This window comes from Ammospiza caudacuta, chromosome 14 (assembly GCF_027887145.1).
Source record: "Ammospiza caudacuta isolate bAmmCau1 chromosome 14, bAmmCau1.pri, whole genome shotgun sequence".
NCBI classification, from domain to species: Eukaryota; Metazoa; Chordata; class Aves; order Passeriformes; family Passerellidae; genus Ammospiza; species Ammospiza caudacuta.
In genome coordinates, this window is record NC_080606.1 from 3644602 (window position 1) to 3661626 (window position 17025).

The window sequence follows — 17025 nt, forward strand, 5'->3', positions numbered from 1 at the left end:
GCCTGGCCTTATCTCCTTCTTTAAGAGTTCATTCACAGTTCCAGGCACAGCCGCACTGATGGTTTGTGTGTCAGGAGCACATGAGCCTCTGCACTTTTGGTCAGCTCGGAGCTTTCCCTGGGACATCCCTGGAAGAGTTATCCCAACACACACGCCCCTAGAGATGTGACCGTGGTACAGCCCAGAGAATTCCTCGTTGAGAAGCCGAGGGATCACTGTTTGCAGGAGCTGCTTTGGAGTTGGATGTGCCCCAGCAGCAGGGTCTGACCCCAGCCAGGTGAGTGCCTGACCGGTGTTTACTGATTAACACCTTTGTCACCAGGAACGAAAGCTCTGTGTGAACACAGGCAGAAAATGCCTTGGATTACTTCCGTTTGTTTAATATATAGTTCTTTCAGAAAGTCTGTGCCAACTCCGAGCCAAATTTATTGCAGGATTTATTACCAAAGCGTGGGTGCTCTCCTTTCTTCTGGGATAACCAGTTCTACTCTTCTCTCTACAGGCATCCTTTACAGTTATTCCAAAGAAAGGGGCCAGGCTGAGAAAGCGTGGTTTGATCTCTGCTCATATAATTCCATTTGCCATCCTGTCTCTGATCTTCCAAAATATTGTCAGTTCTATCCATGGATTCTTTCACTGTGAAATTCAAGGGGTTTTTTTGTGGTTTTTTTTTTTTTTACTTTATTTCATTGGTCTTGTGAAGGAGAGATTTTTGTACTGTATCTAAAATAATTGATAAGGGGATATATAAAATAATGGACTGGCCTGATAAGGAGTTACTGATTAATTTGCAATCTCTTTTTACCCTCTTTATTTAAACTAACTTTTATGAAAAGGCAAAATGGAGAGGTACTGGAATTCTGAAGAAAGCTGTTCCTGTGGTTTCAGCACAAAACTTTGGCTTGAATGCATTAAGTGACAAAGCTGTTTGCATTTTCTTCAGAGCTTTTTATAGGTCACTTGATTGGATTAATGTTAATTGTAACCATTGCCATTGTACTAAATGACTTTTTAAAAAAATCTAACTGGAATTGTACCTCTCTGATGTTAACTGAAAATGTGTCTGATTTTGAGGCTATACTGGAAGCCACTGAAGGACAAGGTTTCTTAAAACATGAGGACACCTGTGCACTTTGGAAAATCCTAAAAGGAGCCATGGGTTTTGTCTCTGCTTGCAGTGATCTTTAAGAATTCCAGGATTTTGTTGGAGGTTTCACCTGGAAGTCAGGTGGAGGCAAAAGTCTGCTCTGATGATTTAAACTCATTGCTATTTAAATCTTTGCCCTTGCCTGAGGGGAAGAGAGAGCAGTTCAAGTGTTTCAGCTACTGTGGATAAACTCCCATGGGAAAGGCAAGGAGGGGAGAGAGGGAGTCCAGCCAGAGTTTATCCCCTCTGAGTGTGTTCTGCCAGGGCTTTGAGTGGCTTTGACTATGGAGTCGGCATTGTACTGCTGAACAATCACAGGTGTATATTGATATCACTCTGTTCTCAAGCTGAAAGGATCGCACACCCCCTGACCATCAGCCAGCCCTACAAATCTGGGGTGTTTCTGCTCCTGCCAGGTGCAGCTGTTCCCCCTTGGGCACACTCACCTGCGAGGGCAGCTTTCCTCAGCAGCTGTTTGCTTCTGTACTCCCATCCTGAAGGGTCAGAATGAGTTTGCACTTGATCTCACCGAGGACTGGAGAGATGGAGAGAGAGAACAAGCTGTGAAAATCAGTTCTTGGCAGAGCTCCTGCTCCACTCCTGGGCTTAGCAAATGTCAGCCTGGTCCTGACCCAGCACCCACCCTCTGCAGTGCAATCTGAATTCTGACCCCCAGAATTCTGAAGTACCACACTGTTCACAGGGGTTCTTGGATGAGGGAAGAGACAAGGACCTGACTCCGTGTTTCAGAAGGCTTGATTTATTATTTTATTATATATATTATATTAAAACTATACTAAAAGAATAGAAGAAAGGATTTCATCAGAAGGCTAGCTAAGCTAGGAATAGCAAGGAACGATGACAAATGTTTGTGGCTCAGCTCTCTGTCCAAGCCAGCTGACTGTGATTGGCCATTAATTACAAACATCCAACATGGGCCAATCCCAGATGCACCTGTTGCATTCCACAGCAGCAGATAACCATTGTTTACATTTTGTTCCTGAAGCCTCTCAGCTTCTCAGGAGGAAAAATCCTAAAGAAAGGATTTTTCACAAGAGATGTCTGTGACATCACACAACCTCTCCTATCCCAGTGAGATGTGAAAGAAGAACCTGGTTAAGCACTGTGCTGTTGCAGTACAAATGTTGTAATTAATTTTATTGTGGAAAAACTTTGGTTGATAGCCTGTTGATTCTGCCAGGCCGTGATGCTGTCGGTGAAAGAAAACAGCTTGTGGGCTGTCCAGTTGCTCTCCCCCACATTCCTGCTCAGAATTGATAGGATATGGGCTCGGATACTCCCAGATGAAAATATGCGGTTTTCTTTCTCGATTTTAAGTGTGGCAAAACTGCCCAGCAGAATAAGGTTGGCATGGTCCTGTTTCTGCAAGAAGGCAAATGCTTGTATCTCCTTCCCATAGCTAATTTTTGAGCTGAGCTAAGAGAGAAACCTTCTTTCTATGCCTATAAAAGTCCTGAGTTACAGAGGCTATAGTCAAACTAACCCTATTTTGTTGGAAAACCCAAATACTGGATGAAAGAAGGGCTAATGCTGCACAATCCTGGCATCCTCAGAGCACACAATGAACTTGGTGTTTCACCCAGTCAGGGAGAGCACTGCCATCCAAAACTGCTGTGATCCTGGATCACAGTCATTTATACTGGACAGGGGGCTATTAAATTATCCTGTGCAGCAAATTTGATCAACATTGAATATATTCTTACTAATGCAATTGCACATCCACACAACACAGATTTAACACTGACTTTATACATTTTTATTGGCTTATGCAGAGGAAGAGAGGAGATCCAGTCCAGTACAAAGTCTCCCAGTGAATGTCTTGGACTGTTTAAAGAATTTGAATGAGTAAATTTCTCCAGAAATGATGCTTCTACTGCAGCAGTAGCAGTGGAATAGCCAAGATCATGAAACCACAGTGTTTATGAAGTGGAAGATTTTCAACTGCTTTAAGTTTCCCTGCACTTAATACAGATTTGCAAAGTCACTGTGTTGTAAGGACCTGTGATCACTCTGCACAGCAAGAAAGAGCAATAACCTTTTCCAGCTGGAGATCTGGAAGTTCCTTTAATTAGTTTAACAGAAACCCAGTTCAGAGTAATTTAAAGCTTTTGGCTGCAGGGCTGCTTTTTTGGAGGCATTCACTGGTTTGATTGTTCTGAAGCAAACTCTGGAGACAGAGATGTTTGGGAAAATACAAAACTATGTTTGCAAACAGTGAAATACTTGAGTCCCTCTTTTGCTCTCATAGTTCAAACAGTGGCTTTGAGGTTTGGTGAGGAGTCAGTGTTGAAGGAGCGGAGTTTGGGGCTGGGATGTTTTTGTGTGCTGTCAAGACAGGCAGACAACTGTGTCGCAAACATCTTTTCATGAAAAATCCTTTCCTTAGGATTTTTTCCTCCTGAGAAGCTGAGAGGCCTCATGAACAAAATGTAAACATTGATTATCTGCTGCTGTGGAACGCAAGAGGTGGATCTTTGATTAGCCCATGTTGGATGTTTGTAATTAATGGCCAATCACAGTCAGCTGGCTCGGACAGAGTCTGGGACAGCTGCCTTTGTTATCGTTCTTTCTGATTCTATTCTTAGCTTAGCTAGCCTTCTGAGGAGAACTTTTCTTCTATTCTTTTAATTTTAATGTAATATAGATCATAAAATAATAAATCAAGCCTACTGAAACATGGAATCAGATCTCTGTCTCTTCTGTGATGGTGTTCACAGGGGTTCTTGGATGAGGGAAGAGATGAGAATGTTGAATCTATGTTTCAGAAGGCTTGATTTATTATTTTATGATATATATATATTACGTTATAACTATACTAAAGAATAGAAAGAAGAGTTTCTTCTCAGAAGGTTAGCTAAGCTAAGAATAGAATAGAAAAGAATGATAACAAAAGGCAGCTCTCTCAGACTGTCTGAGATTGCTCAGCCTTGATTGGCCATTAATTATAAACATCTAAGATGGGCCAATCAAAAATCTACCTGTTGCATTCCACAGCAGCAGATATCTATCGTTTACATTTTGTTTCTGAAGCCTCAGCTTCTCAGAAGAGAAAAAGATCTTAAGAAAAGATTTTCACAAAAAGATGTCTACGACACTCTTCCTTCAACACAAGACCCCAGTCAACACCATCACACAATTGCAGGTACAAAAGAGAAACCTGAGAACCAGGTGTGGCTGTTAGTCCTGCTAAGGTGACAACTTGGTACCTGCAAATGGACAATAATCCTCAAACTTGGTTCATACAATAACAGAATGCTTTGGGTTGGAGAGCTCATCTCATCCCACCACCCTGGGCAGGGATATCTTCCAGGCTGCTCAAAATCCAGTCCAGCCTGGCCTTGAACACTTCCTGGGATGGGGAGTCCACAGCTTCCCTGAGCAACCTGTGCCAGTTCTCATGAAAGAATTTCTTCCTGGTATCCTAATCTAAACCTCCCCTCTTTCAATTTAAAGCCACTCTCTGCCCATGTGAATAGTTGCTCTCCCTCTTTTTTTATAAACTCCCTTTAGGAACTGAAAGGCTGCTCTAAGGTTTCCCTGGAGCCTTCTCTTGTGCAGGCTGAGGCACCCCAGCTCTCTCAGCCTGGGAGGCTGCCTCAGAGCATGGAATATGCTGTGTGCATCATTCCTGGCATCCCTCCATGGCCTTCCCAGGCAGGGGCTCCTGAACCAGCAGGAATGTGGGCCTGAACTCAGGATTCTCAGGAAGGAGCAGTTTCATTTTCAATGTTTTGTCCAACTGTGACCTTAAATCCTGCCTGGAAATGCACTTTGCCCTTTTAGTCCTGGTGCTGTGCATGGAAATTCCTTGGAATCCTGCAGCTGGAACAGCAAAGTGGGGTGTGTGATAGAATTTATGTGTTACAACACATCAAGCCTCCTCCTTGCAGAGAGTTTCATCTGGCACTGAGGACCCTCTGCAGCTGCTTGGATTTGGGGCTGAAACTGCTGGGTTTGGTTAGGAAAAACCCAGCCCTGCTGTTCCTGAGCCCCTTGGGCCAGGATGGGAGTGGGAGGGATGGCTGGGCTGAGCAACTGCAATAACTGCTCTGCCTGGGTTTTTACCCTGCGTGTCACTTGGTCACACAGAGTAACCAAACTGGGATGAGAGCAGGTGAATTCTGTTCAGGTTTGTGTGTTTATTGCATGAATTCAAGGATAAGGAGGGTGTAGTTCTCCCTCACATGCCGGTCTGGACAGTCAGTGCTGTTTGTTTGGATCTCCTGTGCAGCAGCTGGGGGACAGAAAGGTTAAGACAGGGAAATGTGAGTGTAAAGAAACACTGTTGGGAAGTTTAACACTCGAAGCTTACCTTAATGCTCTGGTGAATACCTGGATTTCAAGTGAATGTCCCTTTAATTTATGCTGCTGCTAAGGCCAGGAGCTGGTATTTGCCCAGTGCTGAATGGGATTTAGCTGTGCTCTGGCAGAGGAATCATCTCTGAGAATAAACTGTAAGTAAAACTGAGATTGTTCTGTGGTCAGGCTGAAGAGGGGACTCTGCACCAGCTCCACTCTTCTGCTGAATTCCTTTTCCTAATCAAAATGGGAAATTCTCTGGAAAAACAGAGAGGCAGAGAAGGACTTAAAAGCTGTGAGGTTGAAAGCTCAGTAATGTGAGACCTACCATACTTCTGCTGATACCCCAGGGGATTGGGTGACCTGTAGAGCTCTTCAGCGTTTTTTCCCCTTCTTTTCTCCTCTGTCCCTTTTCTCTGCAGAACAACAGTGTCTCTGGGCTGGGGTGCAGTATTTTTAGGATTGTGTTTCTTAGTCCACTGTGCCCAGCTGATCTGTGTCACATGGCAGAGCAGCTGCCAAGCCCTGGAGTGTTTCCTCAGCGCTACAAGGTTGGAGTGCCAGCTGAGCCAGGGTAAAGCCGTGGGTGTGGAGCAGGGGATGCTCTGCCGCACGGTGCCCCAGCTGCAGGAAGGAGGAAGGAGTGTGTGCTTCTTAGTTTGGGAGCTTCAGTCATCAACTGAGGGTCAAAAAATGGGAGCTACTTCAAAATTAACCCTTGGAATGGGAGCCAGGCCATGTCCTGGTAGGTGAACCCTCCAGGAGAGGTGGGCTCAGCTGTGCTCCTCCATCCTCAGCACTCAAACCACCAGGCTGTTGTAAAGAAACTGCACTGACATTCTTGATGGAGGGCTTTCCAACTAGAAAGAGATCTTTTTATTGAGTTTAAAATGGGCAGCTCTGGGTTCCTGTGAAAGTGGATGGGTTCCTCCAGATGGCGATGAGACTTCAGTTCAGTGCCTCTTGGGTGGGAGTGAAGCATTCAGCAGCCAGGATGAGCAGCCCTGGGAGCCTGAGCCCCTAAAACACACTGCAGATATCACAGGGAGCCTGGAGAGGGGCAGGAGAAGAGACTGGCAGGAGAAGCCTCCTCCTTGTTGGTGTTTCCCTTGCAGCCCAGGGCGAGGCAGGCAGTGCTTTATCACCACCTTCTGTGCATGGCCGCAGAACATTGCAGGCTGTTGTGGAATGGAGTGTTAATCCTGGAAGGACTCATGTTGCTGTCTGGCTGATAGGTGGGGAGAAAGGGCAAGGGAATGAGGTCATGAAAGACCTGTCTCAATGAATTAGGCAGTGACAGAAACCTCATCACCCAGGGGCTATTTTAAAAGCAAATAGGCTTGGTTTAGAATGTTAGATAGCTCATGCGGAATTTTTAATGATTGAGAATGCCAGTTATCATGAAATAATCTATATCCCACCCAAATTAGTCAGACTATTTTGTTGTGGTCCCCGAGGTACCTCTGTAAAATTGACAAGTTGTTCTACACTTGAATTTGAAGAACTGGTTTGTGGGGGGAAGTGTAACTGTGTTCACAGGGGTTCTTGGATGAGGTAAGAGTTGAGGATCTGACTCCATGTTTCAGAAGGCTTCATTTATTATTTTATGATATATATTATATTAAAACTATACTAAAAGAATAGAAGAAAGGATTTAATCAGAAGGCTAGCTAAGAATAGAATCAGAAAGAATGATAACAAAAGCTTCTGTCTCGGACAGAGAGTCTGAGCCAGCTAACTGTGATTGGCTATTAACTAGAAACAACTCTACGAGACCAATCCCAGATGCACCTGTTGCATTCCACAGCAGCAGATAACCATTGTTTACATTTTGTTCCTGAGGCCTTTCAGCTTCTCAGGAGGAAAAATCCTAAGGAAAGGATTTTCCATAAAAGATGTCTGCGACAAGGAAGCAAATCTATTTGCCCTGTCTTGGGGAGGCCACCTGCCAAGTGAGAAGCCTTGAGAGTTTTTATTGAGGGAGATAATTAAGCAGAAAGCAATGGAGTCACAAAATGGCTTTGGTGGGGAGGGATCTTAAAGCCCATCCAGTCCCACCCCTGCCTTGGGCAGGGCCACCTTCCACTATCCCAGGTTGCTCCATCCAGCCTGGCCTGGGACACTTCCAGGGATGGGGCACCCACGAAGAGCTTTCACTCACAAGAACAAAGACCACAATAAATTTGACATTTCCAAGTGTTCCTCATTACTCTTCTGTATTTCTCTTGCTGTGCTCACTTTGCACACCTGCAAAAGCTTGGTTCAGTTTCCTGCAGATTTGTGGAATCTCATCCAATTTGTGCTGCAGGTGGCTCAAGGAGCACCAGTTGAGCTCCCTGCAGCTGGACACAGCGGGTGGCTGCCAGGACCATGTGGTGCCATGCTCCAGAGCAGGATGTTGGTTCATTCAGCCTGCATTTGTCTTTATTGCTGTAGGCAAGGAAGGGGAGATACATCTCTAACTCCAGCCTGTGTCCAGAAGGAAGAGGAAAGGAACTGACACACAGGACCTTTCCAAACAGGGTAAGCTCAGGTGTTCTCACCTCTCTCTCTCTTGAAGTAGAGATAGCATCCCTCATGTCCTCCAAATTTCTAACTATCCTGAGTGATTTCTGTAATTGATTCCTCATTTGTAAAATGTTTTAAAGCAATTTATTTGAGTTCTGTGGGCGCGACCATAAACCTGCCAAGTTTGATTATCAGGATTCTGGGAATTATGGTTTGAAACACATTGTTTGGGTTTTTTGTTGTTGTTGTGCTTTTTTAAAGATACTTTTAGTTCTCGTCAATTATTTGCAAATATTTTCTCCTTCTGGGAAATCTGTTCTCTGAAAAGTAACATAAAGTTCAAAGACAATAGTACAAGCCAAAGTATTGTCACTTAAATTAAGATGGAGAAATGTGGAAATCTGGTTTTGGTTTTTTTAGGCACAAGATTTGCAGTAGATAATTTGAGCTTTAGAGACCAGAAGAAGAATGTAGGACAGGAAGATGGCCCAGCCGTTCACACATGGTGCAGACTGAGAGCCAAGCCTCACTCTGCTACCTTTCCAATCAATTAGACAAAGCAAAATGTTGAGTTTGGGCCTGGCCTGGGCTCTTTCCTGATAAGAATTCCGTCTGTTCAGACAAAAATATGATCCTTATCTATAAGGATCTGTAAGATCTTCTTGGGTTTATACTTTCCCAGTCTTTAACCTAATCTAATTTATAATCTGGGGGTTTTTTGTTTTATTGTAAATAAATCAGTGACCTCATTTAGAACAAGTCACATGCTCTCTTGTTCAAGACTATCAGCTATGGGCTTTCAAGAGCCTTCATGGTTTTTCCAATATTGATCTTATCTAGACAGGAGATGTCCTCATCAGTGCAGCTCTTCCGAGATCAGAGGTACCATGAGCTGAAGGGGCAGTGCCTCCAGCAGGGGATCCCCTTTGAGGACCCCGAGTTTCCAGCCTCGGATGAATCCCTGTACTACGACTCAGCAGCAAAAGGGAAAGTGGAATGGAAGCGGCCAAAGGTAATGGATGGGCGTGTTTGCACTGCTGGTGGCTCCTCCAGCAGAGACACTTCCACCAAGAGGGGTCTGAGCAAAACTTGGTGTCTTTGTTTGGAAAGACAAGAGTCTGCTAAGGAAGGCAGGAGCCTCCCCTGAAATGGAGAATGGAAACTCTCCCCACCCCTCCAAATTGCTATAAATTTTAAATTAAGGGGCTCTCAGGCAAAAATATGGGAGCAGGAAATAACAGTTCTTTAATAGGGAAAGGAAAAAATAAAAGGATAAAATAAACAATGCAGTACACTAGAACAACACTGACAGAGTCAGAACCCAGCCTGACACCCTGTGGGTCAGGGTGTTGGCAGCAGTCCCATTGGAATTGTGGCTCAGCCCTCCTGCAGTGTCAGGGGTGGTTCTGCTGGAGCAGGGATCCTGTAGAGAAGGATGGATTCTTCCTCTGAAGATCCAGGGGAAGGAGAGGCAGCTGCTGTTCCTCTGGGGAATCCAGTGGAGAAGCCGTGCTGGTGTCTCAAAACCTCTGGATTATATCTGGGTAGGAATGCTTGGCTCCTCCCTCTGGGCTCACATCTCCCAGTGGGATGCTGTAGTTCTTATCAGCCATGCAGTGACATTCAATAGCTGTTATCAGCAGATGTCCCCTCCACAGGGAGTGTGATTGTGATCACTCAGAGAGAGATAAGGCAAAGTGCCCACTTGACAAAGATAATCTGCCATACAGATGGTAATAGAAAACATCTTGCATTGTAATCTGGAACACTTTGTTCTGTTCTGAATTGCCACCCTCTCCCTCAGCTGTTTGGTTCTGGTGAAGACTTAGCAGCAAGTTCTACACAGAAAGAGTGGGAAGTTCTCCTTTATTGGTTAATGCCAGCTCTGGTCTCTGCATGGCTGTGCTGAATTCCCAGTGAATTTTGTCTCTGACTTGTGTAGAACCTCAATTACTCACTAGTGATTTTCTGTGCCAAATGATCAGCTATTATCTGTAAGTAACCAAGAATGCTTGTGTCTGTTTGCCACTTTTACTGGCATCTTAACAGGAAAACAAGTATGTCATTTGCTTTGAATTGTAACTAATGTAGTAGGCATTTCAAATCATTAATACCACCTATATCTGTGGTCTGTTAGTTGGTTTACTCTGAGGTTTTATGCTTTACATGTATTTTTAAATCGGTTCACAGCCATAGGCAAACCATTGAGAAGAACACAAACCCATTCCCCAGTCTGGCTTTCCATCAGTGTCATCTATTCTCTTACTGTGACAAGTGTAATGGAGAGGACAGTGGAAGCCTCCAGCTAGATGCATGCAGTATTTTTGCCCTTAAGCAAGATGAATCACTCCTTTACTTCACCCATGTCCACTTTTGGGATTGGAGTTAATCTTCTGGAAGCACAGACTTGGGTGTCTGTCCTTAGAAAACACAATGCCAATGTGATGTCCTTCATATGCATCTGGGGCTGTTCTGTGTCCTCTGTGGCAGGGGAACAGCAGATGAGGCTGACCAGGGCTGGACTCTCTTTGCCAGGATGCCCTGAGGCTGCTTCTCTTTCTTGCTTCTCTTCTTCTTTCCTGGTGGTACTCATTCTTCACAGCAGTTTCTCTACTGGAATTGTAATGAGCAGTTCAAGGGTTGCTTCCCTGCTTCTCATTCCAGCTTTTCAAGTAAGACATGAGACTGAAGAATGGGGAGAAGTAATTTGGGAAAGAAAAAGAAGACATTCCAAAGTCTGTGGGTTTATTTTCATTTCTGAGCACTTTCCTGTTTATTGGAGTCTTTCATCCCCTCCTACTGTGCAACCATTCACAGTGAGGTCAGGAAGAGTGTTTGTTCTTCATAAAAGATGTGAAGCAAGAGCTAAACTCTATCAAGGATGCTATTTGGGACCATTCTTGTGCCTATGAGTTTGTTCAAGGTGGTGGTCAGTGGTTTGAAGTCTAATTGTAGGTCAGTGATTACCTTTGCATTCAGTTATTACCCATTAAACATGATGCTAATGTAGGAAACCTCACATATTAATTAATGTTCTAGTTACATAAATTTTATTATCATTTATCACAAAACCAAGCACAGATCAACCCTGACCCTCCTGAGATGTTGAACCATATCCCACCAATCCCTGGTGAAGTTCAGAGGGTGAATTCTGGTGTTGATGCCAACAACACAGAACCATAGAATCTTCTAGGTTGAAAAAGCCTTCTGAGTCCAACACTTACTCTGACACTACTGAGTCCATTACTAAGCTATGTCCCTAGCACCAGGTCTCTAAAAAAACACTTCAGTTTCAGTGCTTGACATCCCTTTTGGAAAATAAATTCCTCCTTGTATCTGATCTAAGCCTCTCCTGGTGTGTGAATCCTTTGCTGGTGTTTCAGAACATTGGGCTCTGCTAATACCCCAGTTCCTCTGAGATAAACCTGTGAAATAACTGAGCTGAGCATGACCATTTCAAAGGTGCAGCATCGTCCAGAGCCCTTTAGCTCGTGCAGGAAGCCTTCTGGGGAGACTCTGTGGAGAAAACCTGCTGATTTGTTGGGAAAAGGGTAAGAAACATTGCCTCTGGTTGGTGGACATTCTTTCTGCCCACTGATATTAGCATCATCCCGCTCTTTTCCTGTGATTTCCCTGGGAAAAAAAAAAAATCTTCTTTTCCCTGGAAAATATTTCCTTCAGCTCTGCCAGGCTGAAGTGGGGCTGGGGGCAGCTGTGTTCTGCCAAGAGGGGAGTCCGTGGCCACCTGTCCTGGTTAACACTGCCTCTGTGTGGTGGTCCTGCTCAGCACGGCCTGAAAATACCCAGGAATTCCTGTCCCTGCTGAATGGATGCTTTGTCTTATTTTTAACTAAACCTCGGGTTTGTGTGAACTTTACCACTGACCCTGCAGAAAGGATGGAATCTCAAGGACATCTTTGTCAGTGTTAAACAAACAGCAGTGATCCCCCAAGCAGGGCAGGCAGGCATGTGAGGAAGGAGTGGGTAAGCTTGCTTCAGAGATAACCAGTGTTCTTTAGTTATTCACAAAGGAAAATAGTCTGATCCTACAGAATGAGACTTTTATCATGTGCTTTCCTGGTTTCCCTGTTTGACCCTGTGTTTTTTAAGCCCTAATTCTGCCTTCATCTGCATCTTTTCTTTATGAGAGGGCTGTGATTGCACCCTGATGTTCTGGGAAGACAGAGCTGGTCTGTGTCCAGGAAAACAGCACAGAAAGGCACTGTGAGACAGGGCTGCTGATCTGCTTCCCCAGAAACCCCTCCCGTGTCCCAGCCCACTGATTAAATTCCCATTAACTCCAAAGGACAGCTACCTGGCTGAAGGTGGGGAGTTGCCTCTGCACAGCCCAGTGCCCTTTTCCCAGGAAACACTGCATGCCATGGGCCCCATTCTCCACTCTTCTCAGGGTGGTTATCACCATGCAAGTGAAAAGTCCAGGAAATAAGGCAGTACTGTGTTCTGGAATGATACAGTGATAGGAATAGATGGAACAAGTGTCTCCCCACTTCTCAAATTGGGAGGTGTGAGATGAGCAGGTTGATTTATCCAGGGCTGAGGTCCCAGAGAATTCAGGGGCTCTGACTTCTGCACCTTCACATGTTTACTGGAGGCAGCACCAACTTTGTTTGCTTGTAACTGGTGGAAAATGATCCATTGTTTCAGGAGCTGAAACAACTTCATATTTACAAGTGCTGATTGAAACCCTAAATCCTCCTCTACCTTGTTACCTGTTTAAGATTTTGCTCTCATTTGGAAGGCAGAGGAAGCTTGGGGCAAATCCCTGTGTAGGCATTTAGTCTGGGTGAGCTTTACCTTTTGCATTAATGTTCTTTATTCCACAGGATTTGTGGTCTCAGTGTCCTCCAGAATATTCAGCAATAACCCAGTTGTCATAGATTTCATGGAAAGAGGGTCATGAAAGATTTGGCTGTCAGGTTAAATGTCCCTCAGATGTAATGCTCTTCTTCATTTAATTCCTGTCTCCTCTGTAGCTGTGTCACTGCAGTCTGACCCTGTTTTCCAGTTTGAATAAGACCAGAGACATCTGCTTATGTTCGGGACTCGTGTGGAGCCCAGTGGTGCCTGCAGGAGAGGGAGGTGTCCTGGCTCTGTGTCAGGCTTTGAGCAGTTGCATGACCACTGCAAGAGGAGTGACAGCTCCTCACAGCCTGGGATATCTGCCAGGATGGGGCCTGGGGGGGATTCCAGAGCTGGAGGAGAGTGGATATTAAAGGGAAATGCCATCAGCTGGCATGGCAGTGATGTGCACTCCTCTCAGAGCAGCTACACTGCTGCCTTCTGTATGACTGTCTTGGCTTGGAAAGACAGCAGTCTGCTAAGGAAGGCAGGAGCCTCCCCTGAAATGGGGAATGTAAACCCTCCCCACCCCTCCCAATTGCTATAAATTTTAAATTAAGGGACTCTCAGGCAAAAATATGGGAGCAGGAAATAACAGTTCTTTAATAGTATAATAACAGAATTATTATTTTCCTGAAAAAATTACTTATTCTGCAAAGGCTACAAGCAGAAGTTTAGGCTTCTGTTTCCCTGCCTATCCCATAATTGTGCACATTTCTCTGCTGTTGGTGGTTATTGACTCTTGTTCAAGTGTAGGTAAACACAAGTTGCAAAGCTCTGTGTGCTGACATTCATGTTTGCACTGGAAATAATGGCACATGTGGCATCTGGGAGATGAGGAAATGTGTTTCAAAAGGTGCTGAACTTCTGCTGAGCTTTGAGGGAGCTCACAAATCCTTTCGTGTGCCTCAAGCACAGCTGGGGACACAAAGGTGGTTTCAGGTTGGAGGCTGTGTGAGCCAGTGTCTTGTGGTTTGCTGGGCTTCTCTGGGACCTGTTTGTAGCAGAAAAGGGCTGTGAAAGACTCAGCTTTGCACTAAGATGAAATCAATCCTGAACTGGTTTCTTTTCCTTCTGTGTTGGTCACATCCTGGATTTCAACACCGTGAATGTTGTCCTCACAGAGAGTCCAGCATCCTTCAGTGGGTGACTTTCAGACATTCACTCCACGAGTACAGCTGTACTGGAGGATTTTAGGAGTTCCTAGAGGACACTGGTGATCCTTTCAGCAGGCACTTTGTGTGCTGTAATTAGTTGTGAGTGCACTAGCAGGGAGGCTGTTTGCCATTGTTGCAAATAGTTTTCCTCGCCATTAAAAGCAGATTTAGCTCGTGATCTTCAGCTACAGCTCATTATCTGTGGAAAAGTTTAAAGTCAGATATTTCTTTGTTAACTGCATGTGTGTGTGTATAAAGAGGATGATTGCTGTGCACCTTAATTTTTATAGAAGGGTTTAAGCCTTGCAGGCTCAAAAGTGGTATAAAAGGTCATAGGCAAAGTAGGCTCTGATCTAAGTTTAAACCCTTCATCTTAAAGAAACAGGAAAGCTATTAAGAGCTAAGCTCTGGGAAGCAGTCTGCCCTGGAAGATAATCACAGATTGATGGGGAGGTTTCTATGCACATTAATCATGGTTTTTAGGTTAAAATTGTGGAGGCAGGGACCGTGTACTCCTCCAGACATGGTGCAGTGTGACAGTGTTCACAGGGGTTCGTGGATGAGGGAAGAGACGAAGGATCTGACTCCATGTTTCAGAAGGCTTGATTTATTATTTTATGATATATATTACATTAAAATTATAGTAAAAGAACAGAAGAAAGGATTTAATCAGAAGGCTAGCTAAGCTAAGAATAGCAAGGAATGATAACAAAGGTTTGTGGCTCAGACAGAGAGTCTGAGCCAGCTGGGTTGTGATTGGCCATTAATTACAAACAGCCAACATGAGACCAATCACAGATGCACCTGTTGCATTCCACAGCAGCAGATAATCATTGTTTACATTTTGTTCCTGCTTCTCAGGAGGAAAAATCCTAAAGAAAAGATTTTTCATGAAAAGATGTCTGTGACAGTGCAGTCCTCTGTTAGTGTAGAGGGCATGGGTGAGGGGACAACAACAGGCAGATGGGAAACCACAAGAAGAAAATAATTCCTGAATGATGGTGAAGCACCTTTTCTTTCCTCACCAAGGACAAACCATGTACCCCAAAGCTCCTGTAAATGGGGTCTGGCACTGCTGCAGCTTGAGGGGAGCTGTTCCAGCACCCTGGGTGCCCGGAGCTGTCGAGCTGAGCTGCAGCCATCTGTCCCTGCCATGCAGGTGTCACTGCAGAGCGGGAGGAGTGTCACCGTCCATCCTAGTGAATGGATGACATGATGGTTCGTAGGGGTGATCTCAGGGTGCAAAGAACCAACACGGCACAGGGGATTTGCAGCAACAATCAACAAGTGCAATTTTGTTGAAATAACCACAACAGAAAGGTGTTGGTGAGGGGAACTGGGGAAAAAAAGAAGAAAATAAGGAAAAGAGGGAGGAAGAGGAGGGGTGGGTTATAGCTACCAAACATGGTACTGCATTATCCTTTGGGATCCTGCCGACAGAATTCACCAGGCCACGTCCGGGGAGATCTCGGATGCACAGTTCATCTGAGCCCCAGTTATACTGTTTTTTGTTGGGGGAAGGGGGAGTGAATTTCACAACCGAAACAAAGGTCTTCAGGGGGGAAAGAATGGATTTGGTCAGGGGTACACAAAGTCGAGCCAGGCAGCAAGCGAGAATCATGGTTTTCATGGCCCAGTGCTCTCACCTGTGCTTGCTTTGGGCAGCTTTCCCCCCCCTCCCTGCACACCTGCCCCGAGTTGGGGGTTTCAGTGCCAGTCTCTGGAAGAAGGTGAGGGGGCCTTCTCACACAGGGGTTTCTTGTCTCAGTTCCTTGATGAAGAGGCCTACAGCTCTACTTGTCTGTCACGATGGTTGAGGACGGGCGAGAGGGGTCTTCTCTTGGAAGAGGGACCACCCCAAAGCTCAAACCAACCAGGCTGGGAGGTGGGGAGGATTCCTGGGCCATTGTGCAAAAAGGGCAGGGTGCCCCTGCGAGTTCAGTGTGGCATATAACAAACAACACCTGTGGAAACAGTGAGCTAGGAATCAGGCACATGATTTCCCCACCACACTGGTTCAGCAGACAGCAGTTTTTAATTTTTCGGTGGTGTCTCTCCATGACAATCGTGAGGCAAAAATGAAGCATATTTCAGTCAGACTCTCACAAGGAGCTGCTTGCCAAGGGCTGGAAGGACAGACAGACGGCTCCCGGGCAGGAAGGCGTTAACCCAACCCCATCCCAGCTGCAGGGGGTTGGCACGGCTCCCGAGGATGCAAGTGGCAGCACAAAAGCATCCTCTCCGTGCCCGTTGCCCTGGCAACTGCACATTCAGAGGGCGGGATTGGCAGCGGGATCCTGCAGGAGATGATGCAGCTGCAATTAAGTCGAATTGTCTTCACGTTGTCTGAATTAATTCTGAGCTGGGAGAGAAGGGGAGGGGTGGTGGGGGAAGGACAACGAGCTGCCACCCCTCTGAGATGCCGGCTGGGCAGGGCTTCGCCGTGCTCTGGGCTTCTCTAAGGGTAAATTAGTGCTGGCACTTGGCTTCTGAACCTTGGGGGCTTTTTTGTTGGAGAGACTAAAAATCAGCCTCGGGAGCTTTATTTGTTTAATGAGGGTGGGTTTGGTGGAGTGAGTGATCTTCTGCTGCTCTTGCATCCTGGTGATGCACAGACTGGAAATGCAGGGATTACCAAGATCCCAGGGCACTGGGCTCCTAGGAGGAGGTGTCCAAAAGCGGAGGGCAAGGTCTGTCAAATCCAGGTCAAAACAAGTCTTACCCTTCCTGTATGGCTGCAATTCTGGATCAGATGGGTTCAAAATCTGCTTTCTTCTTTTATTTGGTGAAATTTGTTTATTTGGATATTTTTACCAGCAGCTGGAAATGTAATGTCACTTTCAAGAGAAGTGTGCCCACCTGGTTTTGCCCTGGCATGATGAGACAGAGGAGGTCAATTGTGATTTGATGCATGAGATACATGGGAATTCACTGAAATTCAAAACTTTCTACAACACTTAGCAGCCAGGATTTTGAAATCTAAATTTAATCTAAATAAGAGTTCTCATAACTCAAATACATATAGGATGCACT

At 45.3% G+C, this 17025-nt stretch overlaps 1 protein-coding gene across 3 annotated transcripts in view; it reads left to right on the top strand.

The window, feature by feature from the left end:
- Positions 1-57: 57 nt before the first annotated feature.
- The window catches only part of LOC131563790 (calpain-5-like), a 58146-nt gene continuing 41178 nt past the window's right edge, over positions 58-17025 (top strand). For 2 of the 3 annotated variants that reach the window (XM_058813938.1, XM_058813940.1), the window contains exons 1-3: positions 58-277; positions 7904-7990; positions 8816-8987. In XM_058813938.1, the coding sequence (XP_058669921.1) occupies positions 8823-8987 (165 nt within the window). In that variant the 5' untranslated portion in view covers positions 58-277; positions 7904-7990; positions 8816-8822. Of the gene's footprint in view, positions 278-5557; positions 5623-7903; positions 7991-8815; positions 8988-17025 lie in introns of those variants that run through there. The other variant, XM_058813939.1, reaches the window with a different exon arrangement.